This window comes from Chroicocephalus ridibundus, chromosome 29, assembly GCF_963924245.1.
Source record: "Chroicocephalus ridibundus chromosome 29, bChrRid1.1, whole genome shotgun sequence".
NCBI classification, from domain to species: domain Eukaryota; kingdom Metazoa; phylum Chordata; class Aves; order Charadriiformes; family Laridae; genus Chroicocephalus; species Chroicocephalus ridibundus.
Window position 1 is genome coordinate 1,223,757 of NC_086312.1, and position 22,220 is coordinate 1,245,976.

The 22,220-nt window shown below is 72.0% G+C and overlaps 5 protein-coding genes across 13 annotated transcripts; 4 read left to right on the forward strand and 1 right to left on the reverse strand.

The window, feature by feature from the left end:
* The first annotated feature begins 3,430 nt into the window (after nt 1-3,430).
* On the forward strand, nt 3,431-6,654 carry ACP5 (acid phosphatase 5, tartrate resistant). Of its 4 annotated transcripts, none has more exons than XM_063318994.1 (5): nt 3,431-3,495; nt 4,296-4,541; nt 4,790-4,917; nt 5,272-5,623; nt 6,140-6,654. In XM_063318994.1, exons 2-5 carry the CDS (start codon nt 4,296-4,298, stop codon nt 6,374-6,376), a joined length of 963 nt encoding a protein of 320 aa, XP_063175064.1. In that variant the 5' UTR covers nt 3,431-3,495; the 3' UTR covers nt 6,377-6,654. The 4 variants fall into 4 exon arrangements, with proteins under 4 accessions (XP_063175064.1, XP_063175062.1, XP_063175065.1 ...); XM_063318992.1 differs by lacking the exon at nt 3,431-3,495 and adding an exon at nt 3,518-3,607; XM_063318995.1 differs by lacking the exon at nt 3,431-3,495 and adding an exon at nt 3,867-3,874 and having other exon boundaries at nt 6,140-6,653.
* A 182-nt stretch (nt 6,655-6,836) lies between these two features.
* On the forward strand, nt 6,837-8,039 carry ELOF1 (elongation factor 1). Of its 2 annotated transcripts, none has more exons than XM_063319007.1 (4): nt 6,837-6,925; nt 7,086-7,203; nt 7,425-7,495; nt 7,584-8,039. In XM_063319007.1, exons 2-4 carry the CDS (start codon nt 7,088-7,090, stop codon nt 7,646-7,648), a joined length of 252 nt encoding a protein of 83 aa, XP_063175077.1. In that variant the 5' UTR covers nt 6,837-6,925; nt 7,086-7,087; the 3' UTR covers nt 7,649-8,039. The 2 variants fall into 2 exon arrangements, with proteins under 2 accessions (XP_063175077.1, XP_063175078.1); XM_063319008.1 differs by having other exon boundaries at nt 6,837-6,920.
* A 603-nt stretch (nt 8,040-8,642) lies between these two features.
* On the reverse strand, nt 8,643-17,267 carry CNN1 (calponin 1). 4 transcript variants are annotated; one of them, XM_063318999.1, is made up of 7 exons: nt 17,140-17,267; nt 11,116-11,237; nt 10,863-10,929; nt 10,587-10,724; nt 9,920-10,030; nt 9,541-9,687; nt 8,643-9,035 (listed from the first exon to the last, which is right to left on the reverse strand). In XM_063318999.1, exons 2-7 carry the CDS (start codon nt 11,148-11,150, stop codon nt 8,808-8,810), a joined length of 726 nt encoding a protein of 241 aa, XP_063175069.1. In that variant the 5' UTR covers nt 11,151-11,237; nt 17,140-17,267; the 3' UTR covers nt 8,643-8,807. The 4 variants fall into 4 exon arrangements, with proteins under 4 accessions (XP_063175069.1, XP_063175067.1, XP_063175070.1 ...); XM_063318997.1 differs by lacking the exon at nt 17,140-17,267 and adding an exon at nt 13,452-13,683; XM_063319000.1 differs by lacking the exon at nt 17,140-17,267 and adding an exon at nt 13,586-13,610.
* ECSIT (ECSIT signaling integrator) lies at nt 13,726-16,404 on the forward strand. Its single transcript, XM_063318991.1, has 7 exons — nt 13,726-13,925; nt 14,191-14,626; nt 14,800-15,023; nt 15,219-15,273; nt 15,566-15,714; nt 15,918-16,020; nt 16,098-16,404. Exons 1-7 carry the CDS (start codon nt 13,863-13,865, stop codon nt 16,385-16,387), a joined length of 1,320 nt encoding a protein of 439 aa, XP_063175061.1. The 5' UTR covers nt 13,726-13,862; the 3' UTR covers nt 16,388-16,404.
* On the forward strand, nt 16,651-20,218 carry ZNF653 (zinc finger protein 653). Of its 2 annotated transcripts, none has more exons than XM_063318989.1 (9): nt 16,651-17,180; nt 17,336-17,379; nt 17,617-17,832; nt 18,152-18,553; nt 18,779-18,953; nt 19,421-19,538; nt 19,625-19,739; nt 19,825-19,924; nt 20,014-20,218. In XM_063318989.1, exons 1-9 carry the CDS (start codon nt 16,708-16,710, stop codon nt 20,189-20,191), a joined length of 1,821 nt encoding a protein of 606 aa, XP_063175059.1. In that variant the 5' UTR covers nt 16,651-16,707; the 3' UTR covers nt 20,192-20,218. The 2 variants fall into 2 exon arrangements, with proteins under 2 accessions (XP_063175059.1, XP_063175060.1); XM_063318990.1 differs by having other exon boundaries at nt 18,155-18,553.
* The last annotated feature ends 2,002 nt before the right edge of the window (nt 20,219-22,220 follow it).

A 22,220-nucleotide genomic window follows, 5' to 3' on the forward strand; every position in this document is an offset into this window, starting at 1 on the left:
GCAGGCAGCGGGCGCTGCGGCCCTCCCCATTGGCCGGGCCCGGTGGTGCGGTGGCCGGGCAGCCAATGGAGTGCCAGCGCCGCGCTCCCGGGCTTGGCACGCGGGGGTGGGCGGGGCGCCCGGGCGCCTGGGTCCCCCCTTCCCCCCCCCCCCCCCCCAGCGCCCGGGTCCGCCATGTGCCGGGCCTTGAGGCCGCGGCCGCCGCCCGGACGCCTGGGACCCCCCACGCTGCGGGCGGGGCCCAGGGGTGCGGATCAGTGGGGGGGGGGGGAGGCTGTGGGTGGGGGTGTCACCTCCCCCCCCCATCCCACCGACACCCCCCCCCAATCTCTCCCCAGTCCTGGTTCCTCTGACGCCGCCCCCCCCCGGACGAGGAGAAACCGCCCGGAAAAAGGAGGAAAAAAAGAAAAAAAAAAAAAAAAAAAAAAAAAGAAAAAAAAACAACAACAACAAAAAAAAGCCGCAGCCCCCCCCTCCCCCCCCCCTCCCTTTCACACACATACCCCCCCCCCCCCGGCCCCCCCATATTCCCCCCGCCCCCCCCCCGCCGCCGTCCGCCCCCGGGGGGGCCCCAATTTCCCCTCCCTCTGACGTGGATGAGGGTTCGGCCTCTCTGATGTGTGTCCCCCCGCCCCGGACCCCCCCTGCCCCCCCCCCCGAGCCCCCCCCCCCCGGCACAGACAGGGTCACCCTGACCCCCCCCCCCCCCCCCGGGGGTGTTCGGGCCCCCCGCCCCAGCCGCAATTCGGGGTGTAGGGGGGTGGGGGGTGGGATGAGGGCCCCCCCCCCACCCCGGGGGGGGTGCGGGGGTGAGGGGGGGGGGGGCCCCACACGTGTGTGTGCTGGCCCCCCCGCCCCTGTGCATGCACGCGGCACGTCTGCACGCGTGTGTGTGCGGTCACAGGACACGTGTGTCCCCCCCACACACACCCCCCCCGCCACCACGCCGTGCGCATGGTCACACGCGTGTGCACCCCCCCCACAGCCCCCCCGCCCCCCGCACACGCGTGTGCCCCGGTCACCAGCACTCGCACACGCACCGCACACGCGTGTGCTGGGGGGTCCCCCCCTTGCTGCAGGCCAGCGAGTGGGGCCGGGGGGGCCCAAAACCCCCTGAAATTCCCCCCCCCCCCTGCCCCGGCTTTGGGGTCCCCCCGACCCTCCCCCCCCAACCCCCCCCCAGCTCATTTTTTTAATTAAGTGCAATTACCCCCGGGCGAGGCCCCCCCCCCTTCCCCCCTTGGGGTCAAACTCCCGCGTTTCGGGGTCCAACCGCGTTTGGGGTCAAACCCCCCCCTCCCTTCCCTTCCTTACGGGTTTGGGGTCAAACCCCCCCGTTTTGGGTCAGACCCCCCCATCTGGGGCCCAGCCCCCTTTTGGGGTTAAACCCCCTCCTTTTTGGTCCAACCTCCCCATTTGGGGTCAAAATGCCCCATTCTGGGGTCCCCGTCCCCTCTGGGGTTGAACCCCTACATTTAGGGTCAACCCCCTCCCCCCTATTTGATCCCCCCCCTCGGGGTCAAACCTCCCATTCTGGGGTCAAACCCCCCCTTTTCGGGTCCCCCCCCCTCCCCCCAGCTCTCCAAGTGCTTTTTTGGGGGAAACCCCCCCCCCCAATTTTCCCTGATCTTGCCCATCGGGGTCTCCCCCCTCTTCCCCACCCCCCCATACTGCAAATTTGTGTTTTTTATTATTGTTTTTGGGTAGTTTTGCTCCGGCCCCGCGTTCCGGGGGGGTCACTGGGGGCCCCAATTCCCCACATGGGGCCCATGACCGGGGGGTGGGGGTGGGGAGCTGGGGGGGGGGTGGCGGGGGCATTTGGGGCCGTTTTGCTCGTTTTGGGGTTTTTCTGCACCTTTGGCTGATTTCAGTGTTGGGGGGATGGGATGGGGCCCCCCCCCCACCCCACCCCTGGGCAGTTTTGGGGGGGGAGGTGGGTCCAGCTTTTCCCCCCCCAGCCCCCGGGTTTGGGGCCAGATGGACCAAAATTGCATTTGCCTTAGACCCCCCCCCCGCCCCCGTGTGCCTTCCCCCCCCCCCCAATGCCCCCCCCCCCAAAATGGGGACAATCATTAGGGCCCCCCCCCCTTTGGGGGCCCCCACTCTGGGGTGAACCCCCTCTTTGGGGGCCCGACCCACAGGTTTCTGGGACCCCCCCCACCAGCAGTGCCCCCCCACCCCCCGGGAAACAGCTCACCCCACCCCCCCAATTTTGGGGCTCCCCCCATTTTGGGGCCCCCGTTGGGGCCCCCCACCAGCAACGGGGCCCCCAACATTTGGGGACCCCCCCACCAGCAATGGGCCCCTCCCCCGGCAGTGGGAACCACCCCCCCCCCCAGTTCTGGGCACCCCCATTTCGGGACCCCCATCCCCCCCCGGCTCCAAAGCGTTGGGGGGGGCGGGGGGTGCGATGTCGGGGGGCGTCGCTCTCGGGGGGGCCCCCACACACACACCAGCGTTGCACCTTTGGGGACCCCCACCCCCAGGTTGCCCCTCACCCTCCCGCACGTGGTAGTGACGTCATTTCCCGTTGGGGTGGGTCGGCCCCTCCCCCCAGATCGAGGAGAAAAGGAAAAAAAAAAAAAAAAAACAAAAAAAAAACAAAAAAACCCACCCCACCCACACCCCCCCCCGCCAAAGGCGCCGCCCGCGAGCGGGAAAGAGGAAAAACCCGCGGAAAAGGGGCAAAAAAAAAAAAAAAAAAAAAAAAAAAAAAAAAAAAACGAAAAAAAAAGGACAAAAAAAGGAAATAAAGTGTCGTACCCGCCCCCCGCCCCGCCTCGGCCCGCGGGGGGGTTGGGAGGGGGGGAGGGGGGGGGGGTCGCGGAGGGCCGGGAGGGGGTCACGGGGGATGGGGGGGGGGCAAAGGGGAGATGGGGCTTCCCGGGGGGGGGGTGGGATCGTCATGGAGGATGGGGGGGGCTCGAGGGGGGTCACGGGGGGATGCGGCGGCGGTTACGGAGGCTTGGGGGGGGTCTAAGGGGGGATGGAGGGGGGGCGGGGGGGGGTCACCGGGGGGGGGGGCCGCATCCCCCGACGGCCGCGCCGGCAGCAGCCGCGGCCCCCGGATGGTCCCCACGGCGACGGGGTCCCCTTAGCAACGGGGTCCCCTTAGCAACGGGGTCCCCTTAGCAACGGGGCGCGCGGTGATGGGTTCCGCGTAGCGACCGGGTCCCCTCGCCGGGGGGGGGGGGGGGGGGGGGGAACCCTTTGCCCACGGAGGGGGCGGACACCCCGGGGGCAGCCCCAAAATAGGCCGATTTCTCCCCGTTCCCCGGGGGGGGGGGGGGGGGGGGGCAAGAGGGACCCAGGTGTCCGGGCCGCTTGAAGGGTCAAAGGGCGGTGCCCACACACCCCCTCCCCCCCACCTGGAGGGACACCGGCGTCCGGAACACTCCCCCCCCCCCCCCCCCCCCGGCCACATGCCGGGCCTCGCTGCCCCTCCCGCAGTTGCAGAGGATCCAGGTGTCCGGGACCCCCCCCCGGCTCCCCTCGGTGAGATGCGGAACTGGGCAAACTGGTGAGACTGGGCCGGGCCGGACGCCTGCCTCCCTTCGAGCTCGGGGGGGGGGCTCGGACCCCTGCTCGCCGCCCCCCCCCCCGCCCCGTAAGGGACCCAGGCGTCCGGCTGCCCCCCCCCCCCCCGCCCCCCCCCGGCTCCCCGCGCTGCTCGTGGCCTCCCGCCGGGGGTCCCGCATAAGCCGTGACGTGGCCGCGGCTCGAGCAGATTTGGGGCATTTCGGGGATTTCCGGCGGCGGCCGGGCCTGATTCCCGCCCCCCCCCGGGCCCCCCAGTGTCCCCAGTGCTCCCAGTGCCCCGCGGCCCGCCCTCCCCCCCACCCCGTGGCGGCCCCGTGTCACCGCGAGGCGTCAGGTGACGGCGGGGCCGGGGGGGGGCACCGGGCGGCGCGACCCCACTTCCCCTTTTGGGCCCATAAAGCGCCGGAGGGGACACGGGAGGGGACGCGGGAGGGGACACGAGGGTGAGTGGCCCCCGGGAGGGGTGGGGGGGAGGCGGCCTGGACCCCTGGGTGCCCCTTTCCCAGCCCGGTGAGGCTGGGCTGCCCCGGCTGCCTGGGTCCCCGTGCTGGCCGGGGGGGGGTGGTGGTGCTGGGGACCCTCTCCCAGGACACCTGGGTCCCACAGGGGGGGACTGAGACCCCCTGGCACCCCCCCGGACGCCTGGGTCCCGTGGCGGGGGGGGTGGGACCCTCCTGGACCCCTGGGTCCCATGGGTGGGGAGGGGGACCCCTGGGACGCCCCGCACCCCTGGGTCCCACGGGTGCTGTCTGCAGATGCTGGCGCTGCTGTGGATGACGGTGACGGTGGTGGCCGGGGGGGGCCCCGAAGGGGCCGTGCAGTTCCTGGCAGTGGGTGACTGGGGGGGCGTCCCCGACCCCCCTTTCGCCACCCCCCGTGAAGTGGCCACGGCAGCAGCCATGGGCCGTGCGGCCACCGACCTCGGCGCCGACTTTGTCCTCGCCCTCGGGGACAACTTCTACTATGAGGGGGTGCAGGACGAGTGGGACCCCCGCTTCCAGGTATGGCCCTGCAGCTCCAGGGTGGGGGCACCCTGAAACGCGGGGGGGGGGGGAGCCCAAAATCTGTAGGGGGGAGCCCCTATGTCGAGGGGGGAGTTTCAGGAGGGACCCCAGAACCCTTGAGGGGGACACGAATGTCCTGGGGGGGGGTTGGGGGCAGCTCCCACTGTCCCCACATATCCCCATCCCATGTCCCCCCTCCGTCGTGTGTGTGCGTCCCCGGTGTCATTTTTCCCCCCCCCCGGCAGGAGACCTTTGAGGAGGTGTTCACGGCCCCCGGGCTGCAGGGGCTGCCCTGGTTCGTGCTGGCCGGGAACCACGACCACGCCGGCAACGTCACCGCGCAGCTGGCCTACAGCCACCACTCCCCCCGATGGTACGGACCCCCCCCTTCCCTCCCCCGGGACCCCTGTGCCCTTGCTGCTCCCTGGCATGGCCACCTGCCCGTGTCCCCCAGTCCGCCTGCGTCCCCACGTCCTCCCCGGGTGTCCCCATGGTGTCCCCAAGCCTCCTGTGTCCCGCAGGCACTTCCCACGCTGCCAGTACAGCCTGTGCCTGGCGCTGGGGTGTCCCCGGGGTGTCCTGAAGTACCCCTGGGATATCCCCACGGTGTCCCCAAGCCCCCCGTGTCCCACAGGCACTTCACGTGCTGACACCACAGCCTGCACCTGGTGCTGGGGTGTCCCCAAGGCGTCACCAAGGTGTCCCCAAGCCCCCCCGTGTCCCGCAGGCACTTCCCGCACTACTACTACAGCCTGCGCCTCTCCCTGCCGGGCACCAACGCCTCGGCCCGGCTGCTGGTGCTGGACACGGTGCTGCTGTGCGGCGGCGGGGATGACTTCGGGGTGGGGGGTGCCCCCACGGGCCCCCGGGATGCGGCGGCGGCGGCGGCGCAGCTGGCCTGGCTGCGGGGACGCCTGGCCGCCGCACGCCACGACCGCTACGTGCTGGTGGCCGGTCACTACCCGGTGTGGTCGGTGGCCGAGCACGGCCCCACCGCCTGCCTCGTGCGGCTGCTGCGGCCGCTGCTGCGGCGTCACCGCGTCACCGCCTACCTCTGCGGCCACGACCACAACCTGCAGGTGAGCCCAGGCCTCTGGGGGACCCCCAGAATCCCCCACGGGACCCTGATGTCCAGGGACCCCCCCCCAAAACCTGACATGGGACCCTGGTGCCGGGGAGACCCCCAGAACCCCCCACGGGACACTGGTGTCCAGGGACCTCAGCCTCTGGGGGACCCCCAGACCCCTCCACAGGATCTGGGTGTCCAGGGACCCCCCCCCAAAACCTGACATGGGACCCTGGTGCCTGGGGAACCCACCCTCAACATGACTCTGGCATCTGAGCAACCCCCTAGCCCCCCCCCATGGGACCCTGCTGTCCAGAGACCGCGGACCCTGGAGGACCCCCCACCATGGGACCCTGGCATTGAAGGGACCCCCCCCACTGGACCCCAATGTCCAGGGACACCCCCATCCCCCCAACACTGAGGTGTCCCTGTAGGGGGGGGGGGGGGGGCATGGTCCTGGTGTTGGGGGGGGACCCAGGCATCCGGCCCCCTGCTAACCCCACCCCCCCCCCCGTCTTTGCCCCCCCAGTTCCTGACGGAGGGGGGGGTGGGCTACGTAGTGAGTGGCGCCGGCAACTTCGTGGAGGGGTCCCAGCACCACGCGGGGGCCGTGCCCCCCGGCTCCCTCCGCTTCTTCTTCGGGCCCCCCGCCTCACCCGGTGGCTTCGCCCACCTGCGCCTGGACGCCCAGGCGGCCACCGTCACCTTCCTGGAGGCCACCGGCCGCGTCCTCTACCGGGTGGCCTTGCCCCCCCGTGACCTCTGACCCCTGAAGGACCACCCGGACACAGCAGGGCAGGGGCGTGGGAGCACCCGCCGTCCCCAGCGCGGGGGGACCCCGGTCACCCCCCTCAACGTGTCCCCGGGCCCCGCGTGGGGGCGGCCGGCAGGACACACACCCCCCCCCCCGCCGGGCGCTGGGGGACCCCCCGAGACCCTCGACCTCAGGGGCAGAGGGCGGGACCCCCGTGACCCCTGACGCCCCCCGTGGGACCCCCCCCAGCCCGGACCCCCGCGGGGTGCCTCCCTCTCCCCCCAATAAAGGGCTTTGGACGGAGACGCCGCCGCGATCGCTCGCCCCGAAACCGCCGCGTTTGGCCCCAAATCGCGGGGGAGGGGGCGGGGCAACCGTCGGGCCACGCGGTGGCAGCGGCGACCCGGGCCCGCCCCTCTCGGCCGCAGATTGGCTGCGGCTGCGCCTCCGTCAGCCAATGGGAGCAGCGCGGCCTCGGCCGGGGCCGGGGTCACTTCCGGGTCGCGGCCGCAGAAGCGGCGGGAGCGGAGCGGAGCGGGTCGGGACGCGGCGGCAGGTTCGGTGGGTCCGGGGCGGGGGGGGTCGAGCTTGGCCCCGTCGTCGTAGCCCGTTGCGGGTCGGGGCCGCGCCCGCGCGGGCTCGGGGCGCCGGGCTGTAGCGGGGTGAGGTCCGCGTTCAGCCGGGGCTCGCTCCGTGACCGGCTCCGTGGCGGTTCCCGCAGCCATGGGCCGCCGTAAGTCCAAGCGGAAGCCGCCGCCCAAGAAGAAGATGACGGGGACGCTGGAGACGCAGTTCACCTGCCCCTTCTGCAACCATGAGAAGTCCTGCGACGTCAAGATGTGAGCGGGGGGCTGGGGGCAAGGCCCCGGGAGGGGGACACGGCCCCGGGCGGGCACGGCTGGGAGCGGGGCACGGCCCGGCCCGGAGAGGGAGGAGGGGGGACGGGGGACGCGTTCCCGGGGGACAGAGCGCGGCTCGGACAGGGAGGGCGGGGAACGTGGCCCGGGGCAGGGGGGCGGTTGGGGGCCGCCTGTCGCAGCCTGACCCCTGCCGCCCCCAGGGACCGTGCCAGGAACACGGGGGTGATCTCCTGCACCGTCTGCCTGGAGGAATTCCAGACGCCCATCACCTGTATCCTTACTGGGACCCCCCCCCTGCACGCTCAAACCCTCCGCGCCCTGCTCTGCCTCCCTGTTACTGCCTTAACGCCCACCCCGAGATCTGTCGGAGCCGGTGGACGTTTACAGCGACTGGATCGACGCCTGCGAAGCTGCCAACCAGTAGCAGCCGGGGCAGCCCCTGCCCACTGCGCGACCCCAGACCCCCGGGGAGACACGTTCCTGCCCCGAGACGTGAGGGCAGTCACATCCCGGCCGCTCCTTAGTGGTGTTTTCTTTGTGTTTTCTTTACGTTTTCTACTTTTCTTTCCCCAAGCACAGGGGCTCCAGCTCACATGGGGACCCAGGACATTTGTCCTCCCCTCCCCGGGGACAAGACCCCCTGCTTTTGGGGCAGGTCTGGGGGAGGGGGCTCTCCTGGCCCCTCTGGGCCTTGTCCCCATCCCGGGCGCTTCGTTGCTGCTCGCCAGCGAGCTGGGGACAAGGGCTGGGCACGTGGGCGACGCATTTTGGCAGAGCTGCCCTCGAATAAAAGCCCTGCTTGGGGCCGGGCCGGGGCTGTGCATCCTTGTCACTGGCGCCGGCATGGGGACGTGTGGGGATGGCCCCATGGGGTCTGTAGGGATCATCAGACCCACACAATGCTGAGGCCCTAACGAGGATCAGCGGCGCTAACAAATCTCCTCTGGTTTCACAGCTGCACTGAGACAAATTCTCGCCGTCGGCCACCAGCTCCTAAACCTGGGGACTCTGTTACCTACTCCCCGGGGACCGCGTTAGGGTGGACCGTGTCATCGCGGGTGCCTGCGTGGGTAGGAGGGGCCGGGGCCAGGCATTGCAGGGGCTCTGTGAGGGGAACCTGGGCGTTGAAATGTCCCCTCTGTGGCACTGTGTGTCCCCCTGTGCCCCCTCTGTGTCTTGGTGTCCCTCTGTCCTTGTTCCTCTTCAATGTCCCCCTGTCCCCTTGTGTGCCGCAGTGTCCCCCCCGTCCTTGTCCCATCTCTGTGTCTCACTGACCCCCCACCTTATTCTGTCCCTCCCCACCTCGTGGCCTCCCTGCCCCCCCGTAGTCCCCCCGCCTCGTTGTCCCCTCTCTTGCCATTGTGCCTCATTGTCCCCCCCCGTGCTGTCACCCGTGGAGGCGGCAGTTTTGCGTGTGGCTTTTATTGTGCCTCGGTGGCTTCACACGGGAAGGGGAGGCGTTGGCGGCGGTGTGGCCGAGCCCCCCCCGGCCGAGCCGGCCCCGCGGGGCCGCGGTGAGGCCGGTGCGGTGCGGCCCTGCGCGAGGCAGGGCAGTTGCGGTGCAAGCGGCCGCCGGCCGGCGGCTACTGGGAGTTGTAGAGGCCGTTGAGGCCGTCCTCGCCCAGCAGCTCGGGGCCACCGCAGTACTTGGGGTCGTAGACCTGCCGCGGCAGCCCGTACACCGTCATGCCCTGCTGCGAGGCCCCCTTGTTGCTGCCCATCTGCAGCCCGATGGTCATCGTGTCGCAGCGCTCCATGCCCAGCGCCGGCTCGAAGATCTGCCGCTTCGTCCCCGGTGCTGTCATCCCCGCCTGGGGAGGGGGGGGGGGGGGGCGGCGCTGGGGACGGCAACCTTGGCCTCCCCAGGGCGGGGATTGGGGGCGGGGGGGTGTCCCTGTCCTCCCCCAAGGGTCCCCAGCCTCCCTGTGGGTCTGGGGTGTGCGGGGGGTGTCCCCCTGTCCTCTCCAGGGGACCGGAGGGGGTCCCCGCTCCTCCCCAGAGTGTGCTTCATCCTCCCCGGCTGTCCCTCAGCCTCAGGAGACCGCGTCAGGATGTCGAGGGCCCTGGGAACCACCCCCGTCCTCCCACCCACTGCCCTTGGGGTCTCCCTGACCCCCTCCTTCCAGTGCCGCGGCCCCAACTCCCTGTACCTGGCCGACCTGACACTAAGATCCCCCTGGGGACATCAGTGTCCCCATGCCTGGCTGGCCCCACACGGCGAGGTCCCTGCAGGGATGGCAGTGTCTGCGTCCCTCCTGCCCCACCCTCGCCCGATGGCCTTGATATCCCTGGGGACGGTGACCCCCCTGTCCCCACCTGGCTGGCGCCCTTGTTGGTGCCCATCTGGAGGCTGATGGTGGCCTGGTCCAGGGGCTGGTCCGTGCCCAGCTTGGGGTCGTAGAGGTGCCGCCGCGTCCCGTAGGCCGTCATGCCCTGCTGGCTGGCGAACTTGTTGGTGCCCATCTGGGGACAGGGGAGAGGGGTCAGAGGTGGGGACAGGGAGGATGGCACCCATGGCACCAACCACACCACCTCTGCCGCCTCCGTCCACAGCAAAAGTCCATGTCCCCAAGAGACACCCCCCCACCCCCCAGGGACAGCTGGGCACCCCACGTGTTCTGGTGTCTCACAGAATCCCCTGTGCACCGAGCATCCCCCCCGTGGTCCCCTGTGTCCTTGTGTGACCCCGTGTCACCTGGAGGCCGATGATGTTCCTGCCTTCGCGCAGCTTCTCGGGGTGGAAGCGCCGCTGCTGCTTCTCCGCGTACTTCACCCCCAAACCTACGTTGTTCCCCTTCGTCTTGGCCTGTGCGAGACCTTGGGGCTTGGGGTGTGCACAGCCCTTGCCCCAGCAGAGCCCCCCCACCCACATTTACTGCCCAGCTCCTCTGGGACTGCCCCAAAACTCCCCTGGACCCCCTCAGACCCCAAATCCCCCCCAGCTTTTCCCGATTTGTCCCTGTCACCCAGTGGGTGAGGGCGATGGGGGAGGATGGGACTTGAGCGTGGTTCCTGGGGGATATGGGGAGCCCTCAGACACCCCCAGGACCCCGTCCTGTCCCAGCAGAGACCTGCCTGGTGAGGGCAGTGAGGGTGGACTGAACCGCGTGTCTGTCAAGGGAACGTGGGGGCCCTCCAGCACCCCCTGGGGACCCCAGCCACCCCCCAAGGACCCCCAGCCACCCCCAAGGACCCTGTCCTGGCCCAGCAGGGGCCTGTCTGGTGAGGGCAGTGAGGGTGGACTGGACGTATCTGTGGTTAGTGTCCTTCAAGGGGAAGGTGGTGACCCTCCAGCACCCCCGAGGACCCCCAGCCGCGCCCCAAGGACCCCCAGAGCTCCCGTCCCACCCCAGCAGGGTCACCTGGCTGGCAAGGGCGATGAGGGTGGACTGGACCTGCGTGTGGTTGGTGTTCTCGAAGAGGTCGTTGGCCTCGAAGATGTCATGGGGCTTCACCCCGTAGCGCGTGATGGCCCGCAGGAAGTTCCCGATGTTCTCCAGCTGCGCACAGGTCAGCTCGGAGCCTGGCCCCCTGGCCCGGCCCCTGGACCCCCAACCCCTGCAGGTCCCCAAGTACCCCTGTGGTGCACCCCCCCCAAGCCCCGACCACCCCACCCCCCACTTCAGGACCCCCCTCACCTTGTGCCAGTTCTGGACAGGTTCGTTCACCTTCTGCACGGAGCCGGGCTGCAGCTTGTTGATGAGCCTGGGGGGGAGCCAGGGTCAGGGTCAGGGCGGGGGTCATCGGGGGGCAAGGGACGGGGTCAAGCTTAAGGTCCAAGGTCAAGGTTGGTCTGAGGGTGACCCCAGACTCTAGCTGGGGTCAGGGGTGAGCCATGCCCCCAAAGGACAGCCTGGTCCCCAAGCTGGGGTCAGAGGTTAGGGGTCATACTCGCAGAGGATGACGCCGTCCTTGAGGCCATCCATGAAGCTCTCCCCAATGCGGCGGCCGGTTGTCCCCTCGATCCAGGCGCGCAGCTCCCGCTCCCGCTGTGGGTCATACTTCTGCGCCAGCTGGGGACGGGGACAGGGGACACCGTCAGGGGGACATGGGGACATGGGGACACCGTCAGGGAGGCATGGGGGACACCGTCAGGGGGACATGGGGACATAGGGACACCATCAGGGAGGCATGGGGGGCACCATCAGGAGGATGCTGTCAGATGGGGGGACACAGGAGGGGATGGGGGGTCTCAGCACGGGGCAGGGTAGACGTGGGGAGACACCCGGGGGGGGCAGTGTCAGCCTGGGGGGTGACACACGAGCTCAGCCCCTGCTTCAGCCCCCCCACCCTCGGTCGCGGGGCAGAACAGCCCTGGATGCCCGGGTCCCCCCAGTGCCGGGAGAAGGGATAGAGAGGTGGGGGGACCCGTGCCAGGGAGCGGGGGGGGGAATCTACCCCCGCAAAGCAGGGAGGACCCAGGCGTCCGGGCCCCCCCCGCCCCCCCCGGAGGACCCAGGCGTCCGGGACCGCCGAACCTTTGCCCATATATAGCCCCGGGCCGCGGCCGCCCGCCCGCCGCGCTCCGACGCCTTATAAGGGCTCGCGGCGGGGCCGGGGGCGGCGGGGCCCCCCCGGGCCACCCGGGCCTCCCCCCCCCCCCCCGGGTTAACCCTTCCCGCGCCGCTCCCCACAGCCGCCGGCGGACGGAGGACCGGGGCGCTCCCCGCTCCCCCCGCGGAGCGTCTGCGGGGGGAAACTGAGGCACGGCCGGTGGGACCCAGGTGTCGCCCCCCCCCCCCCCCCTCCGGGACACGGCGGGGACCCAGGCGTCCGGGTGCCCATCGCCTGCCCCCCCCCCGCCCAGAGGGGACCCGGGCGTCCGGGCTCCCCCGCCCGGGGCAGCACCAGGGACAGCGCCAGGTCCTGCCCCCGCCCCCCCCCCGGCTCCGTCCGGGCCCGGCCCCCGCGCCCCCCCGCCGGCTCCGGTCCAACCGGGCCCTGTCTTTCTCCCTGGGTCCGGTTCAACCGGGCCTGGCCCGTCCCAGTCCGGTTCGGTCCGACTGGGCTCGGGTCCCGCCCGACCGGGTCCGGGCCCCTCTCCCGGTCCGGCCTGATGCTGCCCGCCCCGGTCCCGGTCCGGTCCAACCGGGCTCTGCGCCCCTCGGTCTGGTCCGTCCGGGCGCTGCCCCCCTGCCCGGTTCGGTTCTCTTCGGTTCCGTTCGGTTCCGTTCCCCCCACCTTATTCTTCACCTCGGCCGACAGCCCGTAGGCCGGCCCGCGGTTGAAGTGCGCGTTGGACATGGGCTCGGTGCGGGAGGGGCCCGGTGGGTCCCGGTGGGTCCGGTCGGTTCGCCCCGGTCTGGGCCTGTCCCGGCTCGGCTCGGCTCCGCTCGGTGCCGTCGGGTCGGGTCGGTCCCTCCGGGGTCGCTCGGTCCCGGTCCCGACCCGGCGCCGCCGCCGCCACTTTTAAAAGTCGGCGGAGGGCGCGGAGCCCCCCCCGGGCCCGGGCCGCCGCCAGCCAATCCGCGCCCCTCGCCGGGCTGATGTCACCGCGGGGAGGGTGGTGGCGTCATTTTTTCCACATTTTAGCGGGGGGATTCCGGGGGGGCGGGGGAGCCCCGGGCCGCCCCCTTCGCCTCCAGCACCCCTCAACCCCCCCACAATCCACCGTCCCCCATCTCCCGCCCTTCCCCCGACCCCCCCCGGCCCTCTGTCCATCCCTCTGTCCATCCCTCCGTCCCGTCCCTCTTTCCTCCCCCCTCCCCGCGCTGTCCCCCCCCACTCCTGGGTGCCCCCGGGCGCCTGGGTCTCCCCCCACTCCTGGGTCCCCCCGGACGCCTGGGTCTCCCCCCAGATGCCTGGGTCCCCCTGAATTCCTGGGTCCCCCCACACAGACGCCTGGGTGACCCCAGTCCTGGGGGGGGGTGGGGGGTGGAGCGGTGGGGGCGGGGCGGTTCGGACTCCTGGGTCCTCCCGGTGCCGTCAGCGGATCGGACTCCGCCGGCCGCGGGGGAGGGACGGTTCGTCACGGGCGGGGAATGCGCCCCCCCCCCGGCCCCGGCCCCCCCCCCCCCCCCCCCCCGGGATCGCGGCCGAGGGGACCCAGGCGTCCGGGCCCCGCCCCCCCCGCGGGGACCCGGCTGTGGCGGGGAGGGGGAGGGGGGCTGTCGCCGTCCCGCGGCCTCGAAAGGAGCGATCCGGGGGGACCCCGACGCCCGGGGCCGCCCCCTCCCGGCCCGCGCTGCCGTTTCCATTTATAGCAGCCGTTGCAGCTCCGACGTCACCGTGCCCCGTGTGACGTCACGGCGAGCCCCAGGCTCCGGCATGGCCCGGCGGTGCCCAAGGCCGCCGCTGTCCCCCGTCCTGCCGTCGCCGCGTGTCCCCGGCTCTGACATCATCGCGGAGCCCCGTCTCTGACCTCATCCGTGGGGCGCGCTCTGACATCACAGGGAACCCCCTGGAGCCCCGCCCCTCCGCGCCGCCAATCACCGCCAGGGCCCCGCCCCCCAGGCCAGGGACGGGCGGGGATTGGCTCTGCCTCAGACCCCGCCTTCTGACCCGGAAGCACTGGCCGACGGGGTCGGCGGCATCATGGCGGCGCCCTGCGGCGCGACCCGGCGGGGGGATCCCGCTGTCCGGCCGTGACCTCTGCCTTCTGCCCGCCCCCCCCCCACCGGCGACGAGCCCGCGGCGTCATGAGGCTGAACTGGGCTCGGGCGCTGCCCCGGGGGCTCTGGGGGGGCTGGGGAGCGCCGCAGGTGCGGGGGGGTCGGGGGGAGGCCGAGGGACGGGGGGGGTGCGGGGGACACAGCGTGGGGTGAGAGGACACAGGGGGACACGGGGGGTGCGGGGCACGGGGATGGGCCGGGGGACACAGCGGGGGATGGGGGGACGCGGGGGGCACGGGGACGGGGGGTTGGGGGACGCAGTCGCCACGGGCATGGCGGGGACACGGCGGGTGGCGCGGCCGGGTGGCAGCATGGGGCACCCGGTCCCCCTAAACCACCCTTTTCTCCCTCCCAGATCGCTCGGAGCCTGTGCCAGCGCAGCAGCCGCCCCGCGGGGGACCCGGCAGGGATGGCCTGGGGGGACGCCTCGGGGGACGCCTCGGGGGACACCTCGGGGGACGCCTCGGGGGACGCCCGGTGGGCCCCGTCGCGGCGCAGCCCCCCCCGCGGGGCGCAGGACAAGGACCGGGGCCCCACAGCCTTCGCGGCGGCACTGACGGCGCTGGAGCAGGCACCCGGGCGGCGCGTGGGGAGGCTGGAGCTGGTGGCGGCGGCGCTGGCGGCCATGCCGGCGCTGGGGGTGGCCCGGGAGCGGGAGGCCTACCACCGCCTGCTGCGGCTGCTGCCCCGTGGGCCATGGGTGCCCCGCGGGCCCATCCAGCGCCTGCTGGCCCCCTTCCCCCGGCAGCAGGAGTGCGGCCTCCAGATCCTGGAGCAGATGGAGCGATACGGTGGGTGTGGGCAGGGGGGAGGCGGTGCCAGCCCCTGGGGAGGGGGCCCGGATGCCTGGGTCCCCCGGGGAGGGGGTGACTGGTTTCTTGGGGAGGGGGTGCCCAATTCCTTTGGGAGGGGGCGCGGATGCCTGGGTCCCCACGGACGCCTGGACACCCGGGTCCCTGTGCAGGCGTGATGCCGGACGCGGAGACGCGGTTTCTGCTCCTGGGGGTCTTCGGGCCCCGCAGCCGCCCCGTGCGCAAGTGCCAGCGGATGCTGTACTGGCTGCCACGGCTGCGCCACGTGGACCCCCACCCCCTGCCCCCCTGCCTGCCGCCCCCCGGCCTGGCCACCGCCCGCCTGGGTCTGCGCCGGATCGCCAATGACCCCGACGCCCGCATCACCGTCTACCAGGTGGGACATGGAGATGGGGGACATGGGGACGGGGAGCTAGGGGCATCAGACGTGAGGACGGGGTTGCAGAGGGGTCCCCTCTGTCACCATGGCTGGGGCGGGGGGGGGGAGCCCTTGGGGACACGGTGCCCCAGCGAGGCCCTGATGTCCGTGGGCTGTTAAGGGGCAGCTGGTGACACCGTCTCCCTCCTGCAGCGGCCAGTGCCGGACGAGGGGGATGACGAGGGCTCCGTCCAGCCCTACATCGTCGGTGAGTGTCAGGGGACACACGGGGACCCGTGTGTCAGGGGAGGCACGTGGACATCTTGGGGCGGGGGGGAATGTGTCTGGGGCAGGGAGCCGTGTGTTTGGGGGGACCCAGTTTGGGAGGTGGCACAGTGTGGGGGGGGTTGGAGACCCTGCCGTCTGCAAGGGACCCAGGCATTCGGGGGAGCCTGGTGTAGAGGGAACCCCGCGGCGTTGGGTGTGGAGAGCCTTGTGTGGGGGTTTGGGGTCCCCAGTGCTGGCGTGGGGTCCCCAGCTCCCCCTTTTCCCCCTCACAGGTGCCCAGAGCCCAGACCAGCAGGCGCTGCTGGCCCGGCATGGCCCAGATCGGCCCGTCTTCGTGGAGGGGCCGTTCCCCCTCTGGCTGCGCAGCACCCGCCTGTGCTACTACGTGCTGCGGGGGGACCCCCTGCCCCCCCACCTGCGGGTGAGCCCGATGCACCCCAGGGCTGGGGAGGGGATGGGATAGGAGGGGAAGGGGACCCCATGGCCTGGATGGGGTGGGATGGGCTACCCGTGTCCACAAGGGGGTTCCCCTGACCCAGGACAGGAGGGGACCTGGGCCCTGGGGGGCGGGGGGAGCCCCGGCACAGGACAGGTAGGAGGGGCCCCCGCTTTCCCTGCTCCCAGGAGGACCCCCCAGACCCTGAGCGCAGCCTCTACTACCCCCTGCACCTTGACCTGGACCTGGAGCGCGGCCCCTGGGACGATGACGACTTCGATGTGGAGGAGGGTAAGGCAGGGGGGGCAGGGGCAGGGGTGAGGGGGGCCCCCCATGCCCCCTCCGCCCCCCTGACCTGTCCCCCACAGTGGAGGAGGGCCCCGTCTTTGCGCTCTGCATGGCGGGGGCGGGCGACCGGCACACGCTAGGCAAGTGGATTGCGGGGCTGCAGGAAGTGAATCCCGTCCTGGGACGCACCCCCGTTGTCTTCCGCCTGCAGGAGGGGGACACCCCGGCTGGCACCCCCCCGGCACCCCACCTGGCAGTGGTGCCACCTCCCCCCGCCACGCTGCAGCCCCCCGACCCACCGCAGGGGCACGGGCGCAGCACCGTCAGCGGTGGGGGGCCGGGGGGTCCCCCCACAACCCCGGGGGAATAAAGGACACGTTGCTGACAGAGGGGTGTCTTGTGGGGGGGGTCCGCCGGGGACAGTGCCCGGGGGGGGAGGCGGGGTGAGGGCAGCAGGTGGGCGCTGGGGGGGGCTCAAGGGGTTGGGGGGCGATAGCTGGGGGCATGGGGTGGCTGGAAGGAGATGGCTGGGGGCGCGGGGGAGTCGGGGGGGCGATAACCGGGGGCACGGGGGGGTGTGGGAGGAGATAAGTGGGGGCACAGGGGGGGTTGGGGGGCGATGGTTGCGGGCGGGGGGAACACGCTCCGTAGGGCGCGGGCGCGGCGGGGTGCGGGCAGGGCACCCTGCGCATGCGCCCTGGCTGCCCGGACGCCGCCCGGGCCGAGCCTGGCGGAAGCGCGGCGGGCGCATGCGCGGTAGCCGCAGGCGAGGCTGGCCCGGGCGCGCTCCTTCGCGAAAAACGGCGCGAGCCGGGGCGGAAGCGGCGGTGGCGTCATCGGCGGCGCGCCGCGGCGCGGGGCGACGGGCCCGGCATGAGCGCGGCCGAGCGGGGCCCGGGCCCGGGGGGCGGCGGCCCCGGTCCCGGCCCCGCGGCGGAGCCGGGCGGTGGCGGGCGGAAGGCGCGGGGGCGGCCGCGGCTGACGGAGTCGGACCGGGCGCGGCGGCGGCTGGAGTCGCGGAAGAAGTATGACGTGCGGCGGGTGTACCTGGGCGAGGCGCACGGACCCTGGGTCGACCTGCGCCGCCGCAGCGGCTGGAGCGACGCTAAGCTGGCGGCCTACCTGCTGGGGCTGGAGCGGGGGCAGCGCGCCGGGCGGCGCGGGTGAGCGGGGCCGAGGAGCCCGGGAGGAGCCGGGGCGGGGACACCGGGTGCTGCTTCTCCTCCTGCGGCTCTCGGGGGGGGGGACGGGGACGAGCCACCCCCCGCGGGGAGGGGCGCCCCTGCTTGTCCCCAGGCCACCGCCCCTCTCTCCACAGGAAGCCGTGGGAGCAGATCCCTAAAAAGCCCAAACGGAAAAAAAGTGAGTGCCGGGGGGGACAGTGCGTGTGTGTGAGTGGGGGCACCCCGGGCCGGGGGTGCCGGGGGGGCTCGGGCAGGGGCTGGGAGGCCTCGGGGGGTGCTCAGGTAGGGGCTGGGAGGCCTGAGGGGCCCAGGCGGGGTCTGAGGGGTGGTGGGGGCAGGGGCTGGAGGTGGGGGGAAGGGCGTAGGGTGGGGGCTGGGGCGGGGGGGTGCCAGGCTGCCAGCAGCCCTCCCCCAGGGCGGCGGCGCAACGTCAACTGCCTGCGGCACGCGGTGATCTGGTACGAGGACCACCGGCAGCGTTGCCCCTACGAGCCGCGGCTGGCGGAGCTGGACCCCTCGGTGGGGCTCTACACGACGGCCGTCTGGCAGTGCGAGCGCGGGCACCGCTACTTCCAGGACCTGCACTCGCCTCTGAGGCCCCTCACCGACTCCGACGGCGACAGTGACGATGGTGCGTGGGGGGGATGGCGGTGCCGGGCGGTGGGGCTCGGCTGGGTAGTGGGGACCCAGGGATGGCAGCCGGGGCAATTTGGGGGACCTGATTGCATCCTCTGGGGGCCTGGCCTGCGGGTGGGGGCCCCGGGGGCTTGAGGGTGGTTCTTTGGGGGGTGGGGGCACTCCTCTGGGGCTTGAGAGCAATTCTTTGCGGGGGGGGGTGTGTACTCTTTTGGGGCTTGAAGGAGGTTTCTTTTGGGGGATGGGGGCGCTCCTTTGGGCATCGGAGGGGGTTTCTTTGGGGGGGGCTCACTTTGATCTTCTCTCTCCTGCAGCAGCAGCTCCTGGCAGCTCCTCCTCCTCAGGGGGCTGCAGCTCAGGCTCGGAGGCAACACCAGGGGGGGCCTCGTTAGCTCCAGGGGGGGACGCAGTGGCCCCCCCTGCGGGTCCAAGCCCTGCCGAGGGTGCTGCAGAGGGGCAGGGGGCAGCGCTGGAGGCCGTGGTCTGCGTGCCACTGCCTCTGCCTCTGCGACTGGGCACAGGGCGGGGGACGCTGGCCGAGGGGGGGCCACCTACCCTGCTGCAGGGACCCCCCCTCCTCATCCTGGCCAGCCCCGGCTATGATGCGCTGGGGGGGCTGCAGCTGGACGTGGGGGGGGATGAGGTGCCCTGCGCTCTGCTGGAAGGGGGGGGCGCCTTCCCCCCACCCCCCCTGGACCCCCACCTCCCTAAGACAGGTACGGGGGGAACAGGGGTTGTGGGGATGAGGGGGACTGGAGCGCTGGGAACAGCGGTGTCAGAAGTGATCGGGGTGCTAGGATCTCTGGCTTGGGGGAGATTGGGGTGCTGGGAGGGTCAGAAGGGTTCGGGGTTGTGGGGGGTTGGGGAGGGGGGGTGGGGGAGGTGATCAGGTGCTGGGGGGTGTGGGGGTGGCAGTGCCTCACTCGCCCTGATGATGGCAGAGGAGGATGAGGTGCTGGGGCTGAAGCAGGAGGAGGTGCCCCTCCCTGCCGCCGAGCCCCCCCCGCAGCCACCTCCGGAGCCCCCCCGGGAGCCGCTCCCGCCCCCCCTTGCTGAAGATGCTGAGAGCGGTGACGTATCGGCCATCATCTACGAGATCCCCAAAGAGCCCGAGAGGTCAGAGGGGCCGGGGATGGAGGGGTCGCTTGGGTTCCTGGGGGCCCAAGGGCGGTTAGGATGTGCGTGGGGGAGCCTCGCGTCTTGGGGAGGGCGATGGAGTTCGGGGTGTCCCTGGGGGCTCGGGGGAAGTGTGAGGTGTTGGGGGGTCTTTAGGGAGTCACTACAAGGTTCCAAAGTTTGCGGGGACGTGAAGATGGGGCCAGGGCTGGGGGGGCCCTGGGGGGATCACAAGGGGTTCAGGGACTCAGGGGGCTGCAGGCGTTGGGTCTTTTGTAGGGTTGGGGGAGGTCTTCGGGGGTGTTCTTGGGTGGGAGGAGTTATTCGGGTTTGTGAAGGGGTTTAGGAGTCTGCAAGCACATCGAGGGGCGTTGGACAAGGTCCCCCCAATGCCTGGGGGGACCCCCTGTGCTGTGGCCTCTGTGAGGGCTCACCCCAGGCTGTGCTGTTCCCCCCCCTCCTCGCAGACGGCGGCGGAGCAGGCGGGGCCGTGCCCCCCACCCTGACCCCAAGGAGCTGCCAGAGCCCATCGCTTGTCCCTATGCGGGCTGCGGGCAGGTCTATGTTGCTCTCAGCAGCTTCCAGGTGCGGCCCCCTCTGGGGCTACCCTGCTCCCTCCGGAGTCCCCTGGGGTGCCACCCTGACCTCTCTGCCCCCGCCCCCCCCCCCAGAACCACATCAACCTGGTGCACCGCAAGGGCCGGACCCAGCAGTGCCCCCAGCCCGGCTGCGGGAAGAGGTTTTACCTGGCCAACCACCTGCGCCGGCACATGGTCATCCACTCTGGTGAGCCCCCCAGTGCGACCCCCCCCAGCACGTCCCTCCCACCGCGTCCCCCCGCCGCGTGTCCCCCCAATGTCTCCCCCTCCAGGTCTGCGGGAGTTCACTTGTGAGACCTGTGGAAAATCCTTCAAGCGCAAGAACCACCTGGAGGTGCACAGGCGGACGCACACCGGGGAGACCCCCCTGCAGTGAGTGGCAAGGCCGGGGGAGCAGCAGGGAGCCATCCCCCAGGCGCGAGGTCGGCAGGTACCCCTCACCCCCCCTTTGCCCCCCCCAGGTGCGAGGTCTGCGGGTACCGCTGCCGCCAACGTGCCTCCCTGACCTGGCACATGAGGCGCCACGGTGGGGCCGCGCTGCGCCCCTTCCCCTGCGAGCGCTGCGGGAGGCGCTTCCAGCGCCCCGAGGGACTCAAGTTCCACGCGCTCAAGAGCCACCCCGAGCCCCGTGGCACCTAGTGGGGCGGTCTGGACCACCACCCCCCCGCCACCCCCCCACCCGGGTCACTCCGACTTCCCTGTGTCGCCGCGTGGCACGTGGAGGTGGGGAATTTCCCCCTGGGGATCCTGACCACAGACCCCCCCCCCGCACAGGGCACCCTCAGCTCTGCCCCTTGCCCTGGGCCCCCCACTCACCCTTTATTTATTTCCTGACTCTTAATTGTCATCCCCCGCCAACCCCCCCCCCCCGGGGAAACTGGGGGGGACACGGGGGGGACAAGACTAGTGGGGACCCTGGTTTTGGTCTTGGGGGGGGGGGGGGGGCACCCGGGCCCCCCTCCCCCCCCCCCCCCCCCCCCCCCCAGTTCCATTAAAGTGATGGCTGCTTTTACTTGCTGCTTCCCACTCTCTGTCGGGGAGACCCGGGGCGGGGGTGGGCGAGGGGGAGCGCCGGGGGGGGACCGGGGGGGGACCGGGGAGGCTCCGGGACTCCCGCGGGGGGGGGGGGGGGGGGGAACGGACCCGCCGCTGCCCCACGCCCGTCCCGGCGCTGTCCCCGGTGCTGAACCGGCGGCTGCCCCGCCCCGGCGCCTGGGTCCTACCCCCACCCCGCCCCGCTGCGGAGCCTTCGCTGCACCTCCCCCCGCCCGCCGCCGCCTCCTTCATCCCCCCCCCCCCCGGCCTTCCTCCTCCTCTGCCATCACCCCCTCCTCCTTCCTTTCCCCCGCCGCTTCCTCCATCCCCTCCTCCTCCTCCTCCTCCTCCTCCTTCTCCTTCCCCCGCCCCCCCTCCGGGTCACGTGGGCGAGGCCGGGGGGGGTGGGTGGGGCGGCGGCTATGGGCGGTGTCTACAGGGGGTCCTGGGGGCGTCGGGGGCCCCGCCCGCTCGGCAGCCAATGGGCTTCGCCGGGGGGGGGGCGGTCCATTTTGGGGTATCGGCGGGGGGTGCGTGTGTGCGTGGACCGACCCACCTGCGGGCGGAGGGGCGGACGGAGCCATCGCGGGTTGGGGGGGGGGGGGGGGCCGGGCCGCGCCCACCGCGGCGGTTTGGGGGGGCCCCGCCCCGCGGCCGCCCAAGGACGTTTAAAGGACCGACGGGGCCGCCGCTCGCAGCGCCCGACGCTGCGCCCGAGACCCCCGGAGGCCCCCCCACCGCCCCGGCCTCGGGACCCCCTGCAGCCCCCCGAGCCCGCCGGGCCGTGTGGGCCCCCCCCAGCCTACGAGCAGCCGCTGCGGCCCCGCGACGATGGTGACGGTAGGAGCCAGGGGAGGGGCCGCGGGGGTTGGGGGTGTCGTCGGGGGGGGGTGCGGCCGGCACCCCCATCATCCTTCATCTCCCGAAAGCCTCGTCCCGTGCCCCCCCCCCCACCTCCTCCCAGCTCCCCATCATCCAGCATCCCCTGCTCTCCGTGTCCCGTTCCTCCCCCCTTCCCGTGGTGCTCCGACTCGCCCTCCAGCCCCCCAGCATTCCCTCCCCCACGTCCCCATCGTGTCCCCGCTGTGCGATGGCCCTGCAAGTGTGTGACACGCTTGGGCGGGGATGGGAGCGCCACGAGAGCCGCACGCACAGGCGTGTGCGTCCTATGTTGAGGGCACACGTATGTGCGTGCAACGGGGGCACGGGCCCATCGCACGGCCTGTGTCAGCCTGCGTTTGGGCATCTGCTGTGCGAGGACACAGGTGTGCCCCGCGTCCTTGTGTGGGACACGTGTGTGCAAGGGCGGGGTGGGGACCCAGCCCCCTCCGTGTCCCCCAGGCCCCCCATCCTTCTCCTCCATTTGGCACCTGGGCCACGTAGAGCCGCTGCCGCGCACACACGTGTGTGCACAAGGCAGAGGGGCCTGCACCCAGCTCCACGCGCGTGTAACACTTCAGCGTGCGGGCACATAGACGCACATGTGTGGGGAGGAGATGCCTGTACACGCAGACACGCGTGTCCCTGTCTCTGCGCAGCAGAGGCGTGCGTCGCTGTTGGCTGTGTGTCTGTGCGTCCGTGTGTGTGTGTATGTGTGTGTGTGTGTGTCTGCGTTGCCGCCTGGTAAATCCCG

Bases quoted from the DNA above. Each gene is read 5' to 3' on its own strand.
- ACP5 (XM_063318994.1), top strand. From the start codon at position 4,296: ATGCTGGCGCTGCTGTGGATGACGGTGACGGTGGTGGCCGGGGGGGGC. The intron at 4,542-4,789 runs GTATGGCCCTGC...CCCCCCCGGCAG, and splicing joins AGTGGGACCCCCGCTTCCAG to GAGACCTTTGAGGAGGTGTT. The intron at 5,624-6,139 runs GTGAGCCCAGGC...TTGCCCCCCCAG, and splicing joins GCCACGACCACAACCTGCAG to TTCCTGACGGAGGGGGGGGT.
- ELOF1 (XM_063319007.1), top strand. From the start codon at position 7,088: ATGGGCCGCCGTAAGTCCAAGCGGAAGCCGCCGCCCAAGAAGAAGATG. The intron at 7,204-7,424 runs GTGAGCGGGGGG...TGCCGCCCCCAG, and splicing joins AAGTCCTGCGACGTCAAGAT to GGACCGTGCCAGGAACACGG. The intron at 7,496-7,583 runs GTATCCTTACTG...GCCCACCCCGAG, and splicing joins ATTCCAGACGCCCATCACCT to ATCTGTCGGAGCCGGTGGAC.
- CNN1 (XM_063318997.1), bottom strand. From the start codon at position 13,565: ATGATGTCAGAGCCGGGGACACGCGGCGACGGCAGGACGGGGGACAGC. The intron at 10,725-10,862 runs GTGAGGGGGGTC...ACCTGTGCGCAG, and splicing joins CTGTCCAGAACTGGCACAAG to CTGGAGAACATCGGGAACTT. The intron at 9,036-9,540 runs GTGGGGACAGGG...CCCCCTCCCCAG, and splicing joins CCAACAAGGGCGCCAGCCAG to GCGGGGATGACAGCACCGGG.
- ECSIT (XM_063318991.1), top strand. From the start codon at position 13,863: ATGAGGCTGAACTGGGCTCGGGCGCTGCCCCGGGGGCTCTGGGGGGGC. The intron at 15,024-15,218 runs GTGGGACATGGA...TCCCTCCTGCAG, and splicing joins CCCGCATCACCGTCTACCAG to CGGCCAGTGCCGGACGAGGG. The intron at 15,715-15,917 runs GTGAGCCCGATG...CCCTGCTCCCAG, and splicing joins CCCTGCCCCCCCACCTGCGG to GAGGACCCCCCAGACCCTGA.
- ZNF653 (XM_063318989.1), top strand. From the start codon at position 16,708: ATGCGCCCTGGCTGCCCGGACGCCGCCCGGGCCGAGCCTGGCGGAAGC. The intron at 19,539-19,624 runs GTGCGGCCCCCT...CCCCCCCCCCAG, and splicing joins TTGCTCTCAGCAGCTTCCAG to AACCACATCAACCTGGTGCA. The intron at 19,740-19,824 runs GTGAGCCCCCCA...CTCCCCCTCCAG, and splicing joins GCACATGGTCATCCACTCTG to GTCTGCGGGAGTTCACTTGT.